The following is a 20302-nucleotide window of genomic DNA, read 5'->3' on the forward strand; positions in this document are numbered from 1 at the left end:
CAGATAAACTTTCGCAGAGCTTCCCTGGCATCTTGCCTTTCTTCCAAAGACGTCTCTATCCAAATCCACCATAGACTTGGGTAGGGATACATTATCAATAGAAGAGGCGCACACGCACATACGAATGCACATTTCGACAACGCCTCATATTACTGGCTACAACCAGTTTCCCAAAGGCACTTTGAAAAGAGCCCATGAACTCGTGATCATTGACTCGTCTTTCTATGCAGTTTTCATATCACGCCACCCACAGAAACCATTTGTCAGCTTTTCTCAGGTCGTTGCTTCGGCTCTGTTCTCCACATTCCAATAGGTCACAGCAAACATATTGGCAATATATCATTAATTATACACTAGGCCTTATATATATTATATATAGTATATATATATATATATATATATATATATATATTATATATATATATAACACTACCACTAAAATAATCTCACTCAAAGGAATTTTGAACAGTTGACTAAAGAAAAGTTCTTATTTTATAAATATTTTATTTATTCTAATTTTTAACAATTTATTCAATATAATTATGCAGTTTTTTCGTGAATATAATATTTCTCGAAGTTGGATGAATCATTGATAATGAAGAAGAGGAAACTTGAAGCAGTAAAAAGATGAAAAGGAAAAATTGAAGAAGAATAATGAGAGCAGTCATCATAATTTCCATTAAAGAGTCGACGCTGGAGTCTGGATATCTTGGGGATGACTCATCTGGCTCGATTAGAAGACAGGAACGCCGTAAGACTGGGATGGGGCACCAAAACCATTCCCATTTCCATTGCCATTGGTAAATCCATTCCTTCCATTACCATTGCCATTGGTAAATCCATTGATGCCATTTCCATTGGTGTATCCATTCCTTCCATTACCATTGCCATTGATGCCATTTCCATTACCATTTCCATTGGTGTATCCATTCCTTCCATTACCATTAACATTGATGCTATCACCATTTCCATTACCGTTGGTGTATCCATTCCTTCCATTACCATTGATGCCATTTCCATTACCATTTCCATTGGTGTATTCATTCCTTCCATTACCATTACCGTTGATGGAGCCATTGATGCCATTACCATTTCCATTACCATTGGTGTATCCATTTCTTCCATTGCCATTGCCATTGATGCCATTTCCATTACCATTTCCATTGGTGTATCCATTCCTTCCATTACCATTGATGCCATTTCCATTACCATTTCCATTGGTGTATCCATTCCTTCCATTACCATTGATGCCATTTCCATTACCATTTCCATTGGTGTATCCATTCCTTCCATTACCATGATGCCATTTCCATAAACCATTTCATTGGTGTATCCATTGCTTCCATTACCATTGATGCCATTTCCATTACCATTTCCATTGGTGTATCCATTCCTTCCATTACCATTGCCATTGATGCCATTACCATTTCCATTACCGTTGGTGTATCCATTCCTTACATTACCATTGCCATTGATGCCATTTCCATTACCATTTCTATTGGTGTATCCATTTCTTCCATTACCATTACCGTTGATGGAGCCATTGATACCATTTCCATTACCATTCCCATTGGTGTATCCATTTCTTCCATTACCATTACCGTTGATGGAGCCATTGATGCCATTTCCATTACCATTTCCATTGGTGTATCCATTCCTTCCATTACCATTGCCATTGATGCCATTACCATTTCCATTACCGTTGGTGTATCCATTTCTTCCATTGCCACTAATGCCATTTCCATTTCCGTTGGTGAAACCATTGATGCCATTTCCATTACCATTTCCATTACCATTTCCATTGGTGTATCCATTCCTTCCATTGCCATTGGCGAATACACTCCTTAGGTTGCCATTTCCATTGCCATAGACGTAGCCATTTCTTCCATTGCCATTTCCGTTGCCATTGATGATACCATTAGCATACTGAGCAGTTGGTTCGACTCCAATGAATTCGTTGACGAAGTAGAAGTCTTGAGCAGTGGAACAGTCGAAGTTGAACCACCAGTCACAGACCAAGTACTGCTGATTGAGGATGGTGCCGTTGGGGCAGAGGAAGGAGTCCTGCTGGCGGCGTCCATTGGGTCTGTCCTGGCAGATGTGGAAGACCTGGCAGCCAGCCTCAGGGGCTGTATCGGCGTAGTATCCAGGGACAATTTGGGCATCGCATCAGCCAGGACTGGATAATCTACTCCAGGGACACCACCACCTGGAATGTTTTCAGCCAAGGCAGCAAATTCATCGTAGACTCCATATCCCCCATTGGGAACTCCGTAGGATCTGCTTAGAGGAGCACCATAGCCATTACTTAGACCACCATTGCTTCCAAAGCCATTGGAAAACTCACCGTTGGGTGCTCCGTACGTAGTGGATGGAAAGCTTTGGGATGTTACAGCTCCCAGAAGAGCTGTGGGAAAAGAAAGTGTGCATAATGATAGTCGACTTGTTGAGATTCAGAACTAAATTTAGTGGCAGACTTTTCAGCTTAATTAACTTGATGCTTTACACTTTACTATAGAGTAAATCGATTAGTTAATTCGTCTTTAAATATAAGTAATCTAAACCTTTATCATATATACATAGGTACAATTTCTCATTCATAAGATTTAATTATCAGTGGTTTAGCATTATTTATAAAATATAAATTATAATGAGCGAAATTCACAACGATTCGAAGAAAAATATTAAATTGTTTAAAGTGCGGTCTTGAATGCTTTGTCAATGGTCTTATTTATGTAGAAGCATATCGACAACTGTTTAACTGTACAAATACATTTACAAATAAATCTTTGCAGATAGCTTTCGAGGATCTGTAAGATTCAATTTTAGAGATCGAAAAGGGGAATCGTGCAAGTTCTATAAAAGATATCAGCATAGTTTCTTTTCTAACTAAATATATTTCTACCATTAACTAGCTGTGGATTTATTTCTACATTCTAAGATTCTTATTACCATGAGTATTTTATTCATTAGGACCTGAATAACTATATCAAAACTTCATGTTACCCTCAACCCTCATGACTAATACGATGAGGGTTCATTTCAAGGTGGAAAACTGGTCACTACGAAGGGGAAGTTATGAATAACTTCAAGCAGAAGGAACTTGAATTTAGTGTATTGGTCAGAAAGATCAGTCAACGTCCGCTTACCTAGCAATACGAAAGCCTTCATAGCTTTCTGTGGAGAAGACAGGTGTCTGTAGAGAGAGGAAAGGAAAGATCTGTGAGAGAGTTTGAAGATGACAGAGTGGAGGGACGACAGGAGGAAGAGAAGATGCTGGAGCTGTGAGATGAATGATGCTGCAACGAGATGGGATGCGAATTTATCATGGCAAAGGAAGAGAAGTCCCCCCCCCCCCCCCAATCCCTCCCGCTGTTTGCTTTCATGCCCCACTTGGAAGAATAACATGCCCCCATTTCACACCTGTCACGATGCCCTAATTAGTAAGCGCGTGACGGAAGTTCTCGAACCTTGTCGGACAAGTCTGTATCCGTACTAAAAATATATACATACATGCATGCATATACATATTTATTACGTGCATATATATATATATATATTTACTTATTTAAGGTTAAATTTAAAACCTTCTCCCTTGGGAACATTATGCGTTTAAGGATCTGTCTCGTTCTTTTCCACAATAACATTACTTTTGCACTGTAGTTCTTCATGATTTTGATGCATGTCATCTTTATATACGTCAGAATTTACATATATACATTATATATATATATATATATATATATATATATATATATATATATATATATATGTATATGTATATATAGATATATATATATAGATAGATAGATAGATAGATAGATAGATAGATAGATAGATAGATAGATAGATAGATATTCACGTACGCAAAAAGAAACATTCACACACACAATATATATGTAAAGGTAAAGGTATAAACCACGAGGGAAAATAAACAACGAAGGTTCAGCAAGATCTTTCGACGTTCAACGTCTTTTACTTAGCAGATGAACTGACTTACGTGAGGAATTGACAATACAAGAAAGGTATAAATGACAGATAGGGATTATAAAGAGATTAGTACCTAGAATCCGACACACCTGGAAAATGAGTAAACTTCCCAAAAAAGCATAAACATGGGTACAATTTTAAAAAACAAAAAGATTAAGACAATCTGCTTAGACACAAGTACAAGACAATTAAAGGATTATTATAGATGACAGCTATTCTGAACTTTGGTAAACAAAAACATATTCACAATACATATTAAACATACATATACAACGAAGATATCTCTAAGGCAACTAATCTTTATTTAAGTCTGTAATTATATCTTTGAGGTCATTCTTAAACATGTTACAAATACAAGGGTCTAAATTTTTGTGTACGTGAATAGACACAAGAAACTTACAGTCATAATAGGATATCTCCGTGTTCCAAACTCCATCTAGAAAAGGAGGCATTCGTGTCGTCGGTTGTCCAACTTCTATATATGATTGTTGCAGGTGGGTCACCAAAGAATACTTTCTTAAAAGTCCTTTTGTTGTTGAGGGAATTGAAATGAAACTGAAAGGGTTATTTATGTCTGGGTATCCCACTTGGTATTGCGGATGTGTAAATCATCAGTTAGTAATTAACAAGAAATGTGGAATCATATCGTAAGGGGAAGATATGTTTTTTATTTTTTTTTACGATTCTAAAGTGGTTAATGTCAGTCTTATGTTGCAGTTGGAAGGTAGATGCCTCCATGATCTGTAAAGAAAGGAGGCACACAATGCCTCAAGATGGCGATTACAAGGCTAGGGCGTAAGTTGTTGTTTTGGGGTGTGCTTGGGTCACACCCAAACATTAAGGAAGAATTCTGGTGCTTTATAGAACAATTTATGAAGAAGCCATATATGTTTACTTCAGTAGAAACTAGTAGTACTTATGGAGGTAATTATGCTTCAGAGTCCTTGGAATACGACGGTCTTGAAATCAATGACTGAATGATCATTCATTCATTCATTCATTCATTCTAGGGCTTGTCGTATCTAAAACGTTGAAGCGTAACTGTACTCATTTTTCTTTCGGGAGGTATGATAAGTAGATACTTCCTGGCTTATTAAACGTCAAATATGCAATGTAAAACAAAAGTTATTTTGAAGAGTTTAAGGTTCGTAATATATCTATTGATATAAAGGCTGACGTTTAGTGTGTAACGTGACCGTTGCTTCAGAATCTTTGATGATGACCATTGGTTTTTTTAACGCTATCTTTTTACGCTTGAGTCATGTCAGGGAAGGTAAACTTCATTGCAGTGAGATTTGATTTAGCAGTTGGGATGGCAATTACCGTCTTGATTCGGAAGGAACCGCTTTTTGGGGAAGGCATAGTTCTAGAGGAAAGAAATATAGATAGAAGTATTTTTGATCATTTGTGGTTATTAATATATTGTACACATTGCAAGACTCAAGTTACTGAGACATCCCCTTAATTGCTAACAGTACTCCACGAAGCTGGAGGAATACCTGTGCCGTTGTATTATTTCATCTCCTGAAGTAAAGGATGAGAGAGAGAGAGAGAGAGAGAGAGATTTGTTAGGTTGCCAGCCATTTCTTATGTGTTTTCGATACACCAATCCCCCGGCACCCCTAGGGATTTCTTCTGCAGCAACTACAAAGCCCAGTAGGGGGCTGGTGTCGTCAGTGTACCTCATGCAGTGCACTGTGGGCAATACCTAAGGTTCTTTGCAGCGTTCCTTATCTGCAACTCCTTTAATTCCTGTAATTGTACCTCTTTTCTTATTCTCTGTCTTCCATCGTACTTTCCATCCTCTCTAAGAAATGTGTCATTGTGCAACTACGAGATTTTCTTCTTGTTACAACTTTCTCACCAATCGACTATCAGTTTCCCCTTCATTGCTGAATAACCTCATAGGTTCCAGCGTCTGGGCTTGGGCCAAAATTCTACATATTCATACAGCACTCAGAATTCAACGGAATCTCCAGAAATAACACTATGACAAACAGAAATTTACTTCAGATATCATTTGACGATTTTAAGTTGGAGATTAAGATTCAGTACTTGTGCAGTGTGAGTACGCTCAGTATTATTTAGATTCCAGCGCCCTTTGTAAATGTCAATATTCTTTTAGTGTATTTTACGGGATTAAAGTTTGTCTGCGCACAGCTCTTAGAGAATTCTCTCAAAATGTAAAAGAAAGAAAGACATACATGATGCCAAAGGCATTTTTTTGTTTCCAAAATTCCTTAGGTTTGGCAAAAAAAAAAAAAAAAAAAAATTATTTTAAACGGTCATGGACTATGAAGTAAAAAGAGTACAAAAAATATTCAATTGTCATTAATAGTTCATTAACAAGTATTAGTTATTAATATCGTTACCATAATTTTGATGATTTTAATATTAAACATGAAACTGAAGATATAACAAGGAAATTAGATTGACATTGGTATTCCGATGAAAGAAAGTAGACCCTGATTACTCGTAGATGCAGGTTAAAGATTATTCCAAGAAAGCAAATTGTTCAGAATTGTCCGTTTTATCACCTGTGATTATTATAATAATAAAGGATTAGTTTATCCAGACTTTGAGCCTAAAATAAAGGCTCTTCTCGGGCTGGTTGTATCAGCTATGAAAGGAATTATATTTGGGTCGCCAGAAAATCATTTGTTAAAAGAATACAGTATTGATATCTTTTTTAGGAGTAAAGAAAGGACATCTAGAGTCAAAATTAGCTATTTATTACGCTGATGATAAACCCCGCAAGCCTTTTCTTCATTTTAGAATAGTTCTTATTTTATGCCTGATATATTTATTTTATTTAAGTCTGCCATATGTGTGAATTTTGCATAATGTAATTTCATATATATATATATATTATATATGTATATATATATATATATATATATATATATATATATATATATATATATAATATATATATGTATGTGTTTGTGTGTGTATAATATATATATGTATATATATTCGCTCAAATGTATTTTTAAATAGATGATAAAGGAAAAACTCTTATTTTATTATATTTCATTTTTTCTAATTTTTAACAATTTATTCAATATAAATAGCAATTTTTTTCGTGAATATATTTCTCGAAGTTGGATGAATCGTAATAATGAGGAAGAGGAAACATGAAGCAGTGAAAAGAGGAAAAGGGAAAATTGAAGAAGAATGATGAGAGCAGTCATCATAGTTTCCATTAAAGAGTCGACGCTGGAGCTCTGGATGTCTTGGGAATGACTCATCTGGCTGGATTAGAAGACAGGAACGCCGTAAGACTGGGATGGGGCACCAAAACCATTCCCATTTCCATTGCCATTGGTAAATCCATTCCTTCCATTTCCGTTACCGTTGGTAAAGCCATTTCTACCTTTGCCATTACCATTGATGCCATTTCCATTGCCATTGGTAAAACCATTACCGTTACCATTGGTGTATCCGTTCCTCCCATTTCCATTGCCATTGGAAAATCCACTTCTTCCATTACCATTACCATTGATGCCATTGCCATTGCCATTTCCATTACCATTGGTAAAGCCATTGATGCCATTACCATTACCGTTGGTGTATCCATTTCTTCCATTGCCATTACCATTGGTGAATCCATTGATGCCATTTCCATTACCGTTAGCATATCCATTCCTTCCATTACCATTGGTGTATCCATTTCTTCCATTGCCATTACCATTGATCCCATTTCCACTACCATTGGTGTATCCATTCCTTCCATTACCGTTGGTGAGTCCATTCCTTCCATTGCCATTACCATTGATGCCATTTCCATTACTATTGCCATTGGTATATCCATTCCTTCCATTGCCATTACCATTGGTGAATCCATTGATGCCATTTCCATTTCCATTACCGTTAGCATATCCATTCCTTCCATTACCATTGATGCCATTTCCATTACCATTGGTAGAGCCATTGATGCCATTTCCATTACCATTGGTGTATCCATTCCTTCCATTTCCATTACCATTGGTGAATCCATTGATGCCATTTCCATTACCGTTAGCATATCCATTCCTTCCATTACCATTGGTGTATCCATTCCTTCCATTGCCATTACCATTGATGCCATTTCCATTACTATTGCCATTGGTATATCCATTCCTTCCATTGCCATTACCATTGGTGAGTACACCCCTTAAGTTTCCATTTCCATTACCATTGCCATAGACGTAGCCATTTCTTCCATTGCCATTTCCGTTGCCATTGATGATACCATTAGCATACTGAGCAGTTGGTTCGACTCCAATGAATTCGTTGACGAAGTAGAAGTCTTGAGCAGTGGAACAGTCGAAGTTGAACCACCAGTCACAGACCAAGTACTGCTGATTGAGGATGGTGCCGTTGGGGCAGAGGAAGGAGTCCTGCTGGCGGCGTCCATTGGGTCTGTCCTGGCAGATGTGGAAGAGCTGGCAGCCAGCTTCAGGGGCTGTATCGACGTAGTATCCAGGGACAGTTTGGGCATCGCAGGAGAATCCTGTGTCAGGGACATCAGCCAGGACTGGATAGTCTACTCCAGGGACACCACCACCTGGAATGTTTTCGGCCAAGGCAGCAATTTCGGCGTCGACTCCATATCCCCCATTGGGAACTCCGTAGGATCTGCTTAGAGAAGCACCATGGCCATTACTTAGACCACCATTGCTTCCAAAGCCATTGGAAAACTCACCGTTGGGTGCTCTGTACGTAGTGGATGGAAAGCTTTGGGATGTTACAGCTCCCAGAAGAGCTGTGAAAAAAGAAAGTGTGCATAATGATATTTGAATTGTTTTGGATGCAGATCTTTCGATTCATCGACATAATTTTCAGCTTAATTAACTTGATGCTTTAACTTTTACTCTAGAGAAAATAGATTAGTTCGTTCATCAATTAACGTACGTAATTTCAAGCTTCATTCACATATACACAGATACAATTTTTTTTTTTTGCATAGGATTTAGTTATCTTAGGTTGGGAAGTAAAAATGAAAGTTTTTTTTATCATTTCTATGTAGAAGCAAATCCATAGCTATGTATCTATACAAATACAATTAAAAGTAAAACTACAGGTAGCTTTCGAGGACCTGTACGATTCTCCTTTTCGATTTCAGAGATTGAAAAGAGGAACCGTAGAGCTTCTTGAAAAATGAATGGCTTTATTTTACAATGTATTTTAGTTACATAACTGTGGATTTGTTTCTACATTCCAAGACTCTTACTACTCTAAGTATTTTTCCATTAGGACCTGAATAATTCTGAAAAAAATTGTTGTTGCTCTCAATCTTCATAACTAAACCGATTAGGGTTCATTTCAAGAAGGAAAACTGGTCACTACGAAGAGGAAGTTATGAATAACTTCAAGCAGAATGAATTGGGTCTCAGGAACTTGAATTTAGTGTATTGGTCAGTAAGATCAGTCAACATCCGCTTACCTAGCAATACGAAAGCCTTCATAGCTTTTTGTATAGAATACAGGTGTCTGCAGAAAGAGGAAAGGAAAAGTCTGTGGGAGAATTTGAGGATGACAGAATCTGGAGGGAAGACAGGAGGAAGAGAAGATGCTGGAGTCGTGAGATGAATGATGCTTTACCGTGATGGGATGCGAATTTATACTGGCAAAGGAAGAGAAGTCGCCGCCCCCCGCTGTTTTGCTTTCATGCCCCATGCCCCCATTTCACACCTGTCACGATGCCCTAATTAGTAAGCGCGTGACGGAAGTTCTCGAACCTTGTCGGACAAGTCTGTACCTATATTGAAATCCTATACTTACATACATATACATATTTATTACGTATCTGTATATAAATTTATATTTACTATTTATTTAAGGTTAAAACCTTCTTCGTTAAGAACATTATGCTTTTAAGCATTACTTTCGTACTATAGTTCTTCCTGTTTTTGATGCATGTCATCTTTATATGCTTCACGAAGTTGCTTATATACATTAAAAATATATATATATATATATATATATATATATATATATATATATATATATATATATATATATATATATATATATATATATATATATATATATATATATATATATATATAAGCACGCAAAAAATTCATACAAACATATACTATATGTGTGTGTTTTTTGTTTTCGTGAATAGACAGAAGAAACTTAGTCTTAACAGTTATCTCCGTGTTCCAAACTCCATCTGGAAAATAATGCATTCGTGTCGTCAGTTGTCCAACTACTATATATGATTGTTGCAAGTGGGTCACCAAAGAATACTTTCTTAAAAGTGTTTGTTGTTGAGGGCAGTGAAATAAAACTGAAAGAATTATTTATGCCTTTGTACCTGAGTTTCTATGGCCGATGTGCATATTCAATCATTAATTTGGAACCAACTAAAAGTGTGGAAACCCATTGCATGATGAAGATGTCTTTTTCCGAGTCTATTATAGGTTGTTAATGGCTTTAGTGTTTTCCAGTTGTATGGTTATATGTCTCCATGGTCTGTAAAGACTGAAGGTACGCAATGTCCCAGAATGAAGATTATAAGGCTAGCGTTAGTTTAATTTCGGTTTGTGTTCTATAGTCACACCCAAACATTAAGGCAGTGTTCTAGTACGGTATAGAACAATTCAATTGAGGAAGGAGAGGCTTTAATTACTGTTTACTTGAGTAGAGGTTAGTACTACTTACAGGAGTAATTACACGTTAGAGTTCTTGGCTTACGAAGGCTTTTGAATGAATGATATTTTTTTATTTCTATCGGCCATTCATTACAGGGCCGTCGTATCTAAAACGTTTAAGCCAATTGTACTAATTTTTGCTTTTGATAGGTATGAGAAGTCAATACGTCTTCCCTTTTATATATATATATAATTATATATATATATACTATATATATATATATATATATTATATATATATATATATATAATATATATTATATACATATATATATTTAATATATATAATATATATATATATATAATATATATGTGTGTGTGTGTGTGTGTGTGCATTTATATATATATATATATAATATATATATATATATATATATATATATATATATATATATATATATATATATGTACACACACAATTGGCCACAAGTAGAAAACTATTGCAGCAAATTTCACATCCTCCATTTTATTATAATATCTGACATGGACGAATCTAAAAAATATCAAGCAATACATTACGTATAACACGAAATTATGAAGGTAGCTGTACTCAGTGTAAAAAAGATGGCATCCCAACAACAAAAGTCACCATCAAAGCAGCTGAAGCAACTGTCACGGTACTCGTCATGACGTCTTAAGATCACAAGATATATGAAGACCTTTAACCTCTTTAAAATAGCTTTCGTTTACAGCTACCCTCATAAATTCGTGTTATCGTAATGTATTGCTTGATATTTGTTAGATTCGTCACGTCAGATATTATAATAATATGGAGGATTGAAATCTGCTGCAATAGTTTTCTAATTGCGGCCAAGTATATTCTGAATCATTGGTTGCTGCCATCATTTATGCTTGTTTTAGAAAATGGGATTACCTCTCTTATTTCCTTCTCTGTATATGTAAACGCCTTTCCACGTATACATATATATGTGTGTGTGTGTATGTATGTAGATATTATTAGTCCTTGTATTTATACTTATGTATGTATGATATAATATATGTATTAATATTATATATATATATATATATATATATAATATATATATATATATATATATATATCTATATATATACTATAATAGTATATATTAATTATAATATTATATATATTAATATATGTAATATATATGTTATGTATAGTATATATATATATATATATATTTTATATATATATATATATAATATTAATATATATTATATAAGAGCAATACGATATGAACGATTTAAAGTATGAACACCATGAAACCTACTATTAGTTTCCCATGAATTATGAGGAACAGAAGGATTCCCTCCTAAACATCGGAGTCTTATACAATTTATAAATTGCATATGCATATATATATATATATATGTATATATATATATATATATATATATATATATATATATATATAATACATATATATATATGCACATCACATGCACTTATCATTGGCAGCTCTCACGCTAGATTTTAAAATCACAATTGGACTCCACCATCGACGTCCTTTTTTTTTTTTTTTTTTTTTTTGCATGTTTCATTTTGCAGCTTTGAAATGCGAAGTTGATACGTTTTTATTGGGGATTATCAGTTTTTACCATAGTTTTAAAATCACCTTTAGTTCATTATTGCAATTTATAGATTCATCACCATAAATATTCACCTTAAACCGAATTCATTATAGCGCCGAATAATCCAATCTGGATTCCAGTGCTTGGCTTCAATCCTAAATTTCATATTCCATTCCATTCATTTCCAGATTTTCTCTCGGGGCTGGGGGCTGGGGGGAGGGAGTTTTTTGATTTTCGGATTATGCTTTGAAAACCATGCCTGGAATGGTGTTTACGAAGAGGTCACGCACGAAGGTCAGAGGTGTTCGATATGAAGCATATTCTCGTGTCCGTGCGCGGACATAATTCCGGAAATCAATCGATATTGATGACCACTTGCTGGTGATGGTAAAAGTTCCTGAAAATTATCTCTAGGTCGAATATTATAACTCCCCAGCACTTGTGAAATGAGCTCGTGATTAGCAGTGTGCGAGTTCCCCAAGATCCCCAAGATGGGAAAGAATAGGAGTTAAATATCGTAATTTAAATTGTGATGGGGGAAGAGATAGGCAGTATACTTCCCTTAGGGACTCCTCTGCGATTATCTTCTGCAGGCGAACGTATCAGCGCCTCCGTTCCTGATCGCGCGTATAATTGAAGTCAAAGGGGGCCGTCCCCGCCAGAGGAATGCTCAGGATCGTGACCGAAGGCACTGAGCGAGAAAGACCAGGGAGAGAGAGAGAGAGAGAGAGAGAGAGAGGTACAAAAATGTTTGTGAAAATGAATCGAGCTGGAAAACCGGGAGTTTTTTTCCTTCATCCTTATTTATATGTCTTGTTGAGCCTTTATCACAGACGTGCTCGGCAATTAAGTAAGTGTCTAGATTTGAATCCAAATGAAGTTTCTTCTTTCGCAAACTCTTTTATCGAGGCTCGTGATACTGATAATCGCATACTCGAGTCATTTGGGACTGACGCTTATGTTTAGTTTTATTACACGTTTATTCGTTTCATTTGCATAACATCAGGTTTGAATTACCATCGTAATTAAGCATGGTCATGGACTGCCATGATTTGCCTGAGATGAGAAGACTAATAATCTTTTCATCCTAATATTTACAATATAAAACACTGAAAGAAAAACTACCTGGTCAGAGTCATCTTCACAAAATACACTCTTTTTATATAAGGAAAGGTGATCGGCAAACTTCAAAGGGGCTCCTTTTCGGTACAAGGAGGGAAAGGATTACTGGGGCTTTGGTGAATGGTCAAGAAAAGACTCCACATAATATGCTTAAGTAGGTTTCTCTCCGGAGAGGAGATAAATCGACCCTTCCGCCTGATTTCATGCGAAGACTCTCGTTAATTTTCATGACTGGTTTCGTGTTTGTATTTAGGAAAACCTCCTTCGTCTTTTCGCTGAAGATTTTCTCTTATTTTGTTTCTGCTTCGCTTATTAGTGTTATCCCACCATTCCCTCCGCCTTGAGATCCTACTACGAGCTCTGAATAACTGCCTAAAGAAAGAAGAAAATGAGCAAGAAAGAAAATTCGTCGCTATGTCATCATCAGAACGAATTATAAGCTATTTATTTCTCCTGAGGGAAGTTGCTGACAATCCTTTGTGGGAATTTGAAACAGCCAACCATTGAAACACCAGTTTAGTTTATTATCTTCGATTAAAATTTATGTAGTATATAAACATAAACAAGAACTTTGAAAATAAGTGTGAGAAGGGATTCTAGAAGTAGAAGTAGTAGTAGTAGAAGTAGTAGTAGCAGTAGTAGTAGTAGTAGTAGTAATAGTAGTAGTAGAAGAGAGAGAGAGAGAGAGAGAGAGAGAGAGAGAGAGAGAGAGAATATCTGCAATGTCATGATTATCTCGACATTAAATGTCGTTCAGCATTTTACAGCCATTAAAAGCCCTTCCTTCCAATTGGAAGGTAAGTGAAGAATCCTATGTAGGAGAGTCGCCATGTTCTTTGAGTCGTTTACCACAACGTCACGCAGGTCTTTGTTTGGATGACGTGTCTTCCATTAGGACTGAATCTTGTATTGTACTAGTTCGAGACACCTGGCTAAAGGATTCACGGTCCAGAGATTTCGACACGACATCCAGATCATGAGGAATGAAGGATTTTCTTGGCGGTAGTTTTCCTGGAAATTCTTTGGCAATATTGTTCCCGTCGGTGTGCTGGGTCGCCATGTCTGTTGTTCCTTTGTTGCCTAAGAGTAACTGAATGATTTATTTGATTTCGAGATTAAAGTAAATTACAATTATTCCAATGAATCTACAGCTATTCCAGTAGTTTTCTACTTGTTCATGTGATACATTTCCCTCTTCTTTCATTATTCCTTTCTTTTATCATTTTGCTGATAACATTTATTCATAGAAATTGTGTACAAGTATACGCGTACATTTTCATGGAATATCCTTATATGTATGGACGCGCACACGTATACACATGTCTCTTATATAAGTGTATTTGAAATAATCGATCTAAGTTTGAGGAATAAAAGTCAGAATCAAAATCCTTATGTATTTTTATTAGTCTGTGTGTACGACGATCCTTAGAAAATGGACTCTGCCTTTAGACTTTCCGTGGGCCAATCAAATGCATTTATGAGTCACTGATGTTTATTTATTTATTTATTTTTTATTTATTTATTTATTTATTTATTTATTTATGGTTACGTAATTTAATGGAGCCAAGTCCAAACTTGAGAGTCATAAGACTCGCCCGTAGGATTTACTTTTAAGTGAGGGCTGAGAAAAGGATCATTGTAGAGTTAAAGGCGTTGGACAGCTAAATGCGAAGAAACAAAAACAGGCGAAAAGTAATAAGGTAAAAAACCATGCGGCTGGTGCCGAAGAATCTGTGGTGAGGCTTAGTGACCCCTACAATGGGCCAGCGCAAGACGCACTGTAGACAGTAAACAAGTCATTCAAAGGATCGGAATTATAATTCAATCATTTTCACCGTTTTCTACCGTAAGTAAATCGTATTTACAAGTATAAAGAAAATAAATCGTCCCAAGTTGCATTTTAAAGTGTCGGTGCAAGGGTTTTGTTGTAATTTCTGATTTATCACTTTTGTGTCGTCATGGCTATATAAGAAAAAAAATCTTAAAAATTGGATGCAAAGTTAAAATGAAGACACATCAATGTGTTAATATTTTCGCTGGTAAAATCATACATGCTATTGGCGCATTAAAATTATAGATAGTCAGAGAACTCTAAATAGGTAAATATTTCAGTAATACAGAATAATTAGTATAATCAATTCTAAAAGAAAAATTTGCCGAAGTATCTGGCTTTAGATAATGAATATAAATTTTACCTTGATATATTTTGGAAAAATTGAAGTACCACGTCCATCTTTGATAAAACGACAAATTGCAGTTTCAAAGTATTTCCCTTCAGTCAGCGGATGGTTAGCAAATTTTGCCGTTGCATTTGCCTGTGGTAATAGAACGCAAGTAGAGAGTGCTTTTGTTTTTGAGTATGGTAGAAATTTCTGAGCTTTTGGTAGTACATTGTTGCAAAAGTGCTGTAGTAGTATATTGTTGCACTAGTCCATCTTCCAGTTTTGAAATAAATCTGTTGCAACTTGCAACGCTCCAGCCTGAGTCTTATTTATTTAAACTTCAATAGAGCAGAATTGATGTTTAGGATTTTAACACCCAAATTTAATTAACATTGATTGTTAAAGGTTAACTTGGGTGGCATATGTCAGTTTTTTATTTTAATTATGAAAGGTATCAGAAAAAAGAAGAGCACTTAAAAACTGTGCTCACGACCAGCAAAACCTCCCGAACTGTATATTACTGAAAATTAAGGTGATTAGATTTGTAATGTAAAGACTAAATTTTTAGATGAGGCTTCTTTCAGTTGCCCCTTGCCAACCTGAATCTAATAAGATAAATGATTTACTATTTTTCAGTCGTATACTTCATTTTTTCCTCCAAGATAAAGGTTTCTGGCATAACGAAAAATCATTATATTCTTCATGTACATTTTTATTTAAATTTAGTTTGCATTTCTTTACAAAATAATTCGATACGAAAAATAGAAGTACTATGTCGTCGTAATTATAAAAATATCCTTAAGAAATATACTTCAGAAAAATCAATCGGAAAGGTGGTACTACAGAATCTCAGATGTAAGAGAAGTTAAGGAAATAAGTACAATAGTAAAGAATATGAGTGGAAAAAGCAAGGAATAAGAAGGGTGAAGCAGATAACGAGGAAGGTTCCACATGAGCGATGCCGAGTCTAAGTCTTGGAAGTGAGTCTATTCCTTCTCGTTGTTTTAGAAGGCAGGGGCTCCGTAGGTCAGTGCCAAGGATCTTGCACCATTACCATTGCCATTGCCATTTCCATTACCGTTGGTGTATCCATTTATTCCATTACCATTGGTAAAGCCATTGCCATTGCCGTTGGTGTATCCATTTCTTCCATTACCATTACCATTGATGCCATTTCAATTCACCGTTGGTAGAAAACCATTGTGCCGTTGCCATTTCCATTACCGTTGGTGTATCCATTTATTCCATTACCATTACCATTGATGCCATTTCCATTACCGTTGGTGAAACCATTGATGCCGTTGCCATTTCCATTACCATTGGTGTATCCATTTCTTCCATTACCATTACCATTGATGCCATTTCCATTACCATTGCCATTACCATTGACACCATTTCCATTACCGTTGGTGTATCCATTTCTTCCATTGCCATTGATGCCATTTCCATTACCATTGGTGTATCCATTTCTTCCATTGCCATTGATGCCATTTCCATTACCATTGGTGTATCCATTTCTTCCATTGCCATTGATGCCATTTCCATTACCGTTGCCATTACCATTGATGCCATTTCCATTACCGTTGGTGTATCCATTTCTTCCATTGCCATTGATGCCATTTCCATTACCATTGGTGTATCCATTTCTTCCATTACCATTACCATTGACACCATTTCCATTACCGTTGGTGTATCCATTTCTTCCATTGCCATTGATGCCATTTCCATTACCGTTGCCATTACCATTGACGCCATTTCCATTACCATTGCCATTGGTGTATCCATTCCTTTCCATTCCAATTTTGGATTGGCCATTTCCATTAACCCGTTGCCAATTACCATTGACGCCATTTCCATTACCATTGCCATTGGTGTATCCATTTCTTCCATTGCCATTGATGCCATTTCCATTACCGTTGCCATTACCATTGATGCCATTTCCATTACCGTTGCCATTACCATTGACGCCATTTCCATTACCATTGCCATTGGTGTATCCATTCCTTCCATTGCCGTTGGTGAGTCCGTTTCTGCCATTACCATTTCCATTACCATTGGTGAATGCACTCCTTAGGTTACCATTTCCATTGCCATTGCCATAGACATAGCCATTTCCATTGCCATTTCCATTAGTGTATGCGGACCTCCCAAGACCATTTCCGTTGCCATTGATGATACCATTAGCATACTGAGCAGTTGGTTCGACTCCAATGAATTCGTTGACGAAGTAGAAGTCTTGAGCAGTGGAACAGTCGAAGTTGAACCACCAGTCACAGACCAAGTACTGCTGATTGAGGATGGTGCCGTTGGGGCAGAGGAAGGAGTCCTGCTGGCGGCGTCCATTGGGTCTGTCCTGGCAGATGTGGAAGAGCTGGCAGCCAGCCTCAGGGGCTGTATCGGCGTAGTATCCAGGGACAGTTTGGGCATCGCAGGAGAATCCTGTGTCAGGGACATCAGCCAGGACTGGATAGTCTACTCCAGGGACACCACCACCTGGAATGTTTTCAGCCAAGGCAGCAAATTCATCGTAGACCCCATATCCCCCATTGGGAACTCCGTAGGATCTGCTTAGGGGAGCACCATAGCCATTACTTAGACCACCATTGCTTCCAAAGCCATTGGAAAACTCACCGTTGGGTGCTCCGTACGTAGTGGATGGAAAGCTTTGGGATGTTACAGCTCCCAGAAGAGCTGTGGGAAAAGAAAGTGTGCATAATTATATTCGAATTGTTGGGATTCAGATCATTGAATTTGGTAACTGAGTTTTCAGCTTGATTTAGTTGATGCTTTACATTTTATTCTAGAGTATATCGGTTAGTTAATGCTTCAGTAAATATACGTAATGTAGAACTTTCTGGTATTCACAGGTACAATTTTTCATTCATAAGATCTAATTATCATTGGTTAGAAAGTAAAAATTGGAGATTTGTGTAGCATTTATAAAATATATGAAGTATATTGAAACACTTCGTTATATAATATAAAGAGCGAAATTCACAACGATATGAAGAGAAATATTAAGTTGTTTATAAAGCCGTCATGATTGCTTTTGGAATGGTCTTGTATATGTAGAAGCAAATCCACAACTTTTTAAGCGTACAAATACATTTACAAATAAGACTCTACAGATAGTTTTCGAGCATCTCTACGATTCGATTTCAGAGATTGAAAAAGGAATAGTACTGATTCTTGAAAAGTTTAGTTTTCTTTCTGAATATAATATGACAATTAACTAACTGTGGGTTTGTTTCTACTATGAGTATTTTTTAATTAGGACCTGAATAAGTCTTGACAAAAATTATTGTGGCCATGTCTCTTCATTACTGATACGATGAGCATTCATTTCAAGATGAAAAATTTGTCACTACCAGAGGAAGTTACGAATAACTTCAAGCAAAATAAATTGGGTCTCAGGAACTTGAATTTAGTGTATTGGTCAGAATGTTCAGTAAACGTCGGCTTACCTAGCAATACGAAAGCCTTCATAGCTTTCTGTAGAGAAGACAGGTGTTTGTAGAGAAAGGAAAGGAAAGGTCTGTGAGAGAGTTTGAGGATGACAGACTCTGGAGGGAAGACAGGAGGAAGAGAAGATGCTGGAGCTGTGAGATGAATGATGCTTTACCGAGATGGGATGCGAATTTATACTGGCAAAGGAAGAGAAGTCCCCACACCCCGCCGATCCCTCCCGCTGTTTGCTTTCATGCCCCATGCCCCCTTTTCACACCTGTCTCGATGACCTAATTAGTAAGCGCGTGACGGAAGTTCTCGAACCTTGTCGGACAAGTCTGTACCCATATTGAAATCATATACTTGCGCATATGTACATATATATTATTTGTGTATATAAATTTATATTTACTAATTATTTATCGTTAAAACCTTCTTCCTTGAGAACATAATGTTTTTAAACATTACTTCCGGGATCGGAACTTCAGGAATATGCTTTCACAACCGTCTCTTATATTACAGTAATTTTTAACAGTATGGTGCATTAGTGCAACCAAGTTTTAGAGAAATTTAACATATGTTGCCACGCCAAGACAGCTGGCAAAGATGCGTAATGAACACCTTCATAGGTGTTGAAGATATAACAGACTACCTTGATATAACACGAGAAGTTCAGTTACATCGAAGAACTTTGTTTCAGAATGTAGCCTAATTGTGAAGCTGCATCACGGAGATGGATGAATAGCTTGCATACTCTTATGGAAATTGGCATTGGCTTAAAAGATGGTCTGAACAACTATTGAAAATGCGGGTTAAAAGATTATATGGGAATTCGTCGTAGAAACGAGTTTTCTGTACAGCATATAATCAAGGCCACCGGTGGTTTCGGTATAATGCTGTATGAACGGCCTTCCATGAAACTTTAACCACGGTTTGGTGGTGGCCTGTCCTATATCTATAGGGCTCATGCCTTTGTATAATAAGGCGCCTTGTGAGGTTATTTAGACCTGCGATAATTTTACGCTTAGGTCGGTTTGTTATGATTTCCATACTCATTAGAGTGTCTTGGATTTCGATGATAATTTACGATGTCAGTATCTTCTTTGGTTTTGACGACGAAGATGTTTCAACTCATGATGATAATTTCTAAGTTCACTCAGTATCTTCTTTCTGATGTGAGGTTTCTAGTAGAAAACACAGAGTATAAAAAATATCTCTATTCTCTGATGCTACATTATGTAGATCAGGTAAAATTGGACAGGTCTTCTAATAAATGATGGCTGATTGAATTCTGACTTACAATCTCGTTTACAAATCATAAAGGAAGCAGACAGTAGCTCGAACATACGAGCATACACACAGATGACATAGATTACAAGTCACGTA

General features: G+C 36.5%; 2 protein-coding genes across 2 annotated transcripts; both read right to left on the minus strand.

The window, feature by feature from the left end:
* Window positions 1-550: 550 nt before the first annotated feature.
* Window positions 551-9552, minus strand: LOC135198746 (putative uncharacterized protein DDB_G0286901). The gene is given in 5 exon segments (XM_064226602.1): window positions 551-1287; window positions 1350-2171; window positions 2174-2248; window positions 7289-8737; window positions 9419-9552. Coding segments are annotated over 5 exon segments (2922 nt in total). The 5' UTR covers window positions 9441-9552; the 3' UTR covers window positions 551-733.
* A 7097-nt stretch (window positions 9553-16649) lies between these two features.
* LOC135198305 (protein qua-1-like) lies at window positions 16650-19078 on the minus strand. Its single transcript, XM_064225876.1, has 2 exons — window positions 18934-19078; window positions 16650-18160 (listed from the first exon to the last, which is right to left on the minus strand). Exons 1-2 carry the CDS (start codon window positions 18953-18955, stop codon window positions 16650-16652), a joined length of 1533 nt encoding a protein of 510 aa, XP_064081946.1. The 5' UTR covers window positions 18956-19078.
* Between the last annotated feature and the right edge of the window lie 1224 nt (window positions 19079-20302).

Source organism: Macrobrachium nipponense, chromosome 22 (genome assembly GCF_015104395.2).
Source record: "Macrobrachium nipponense isolate FS-2020 chromosome 22, ASM1510439v2, whole genome shotgun sequence".
NCBI classification, from domain to species: domain Eukaryota; kingdom Metazoa; phylum Arthropoda; class Malacostraca; order Decapoda; family Palaemonidae; genus Macrobrachium; species Macrobrachium nipponense.

Coding starts and splice junctions, on each gene's coding strand:
- LOC135198305 (XM_064225876.1), bottom strand. CDS start 18,955: ATGAAGGCTTTCGTATTGCTAG. Junction 18,161..18,933: donor GAAGGCTTTCGTATTGCTAG/GTAAGCCGACGT, acceptor CTTTTCCCACAG/CTCTTCTGGGAGCTGTAACA.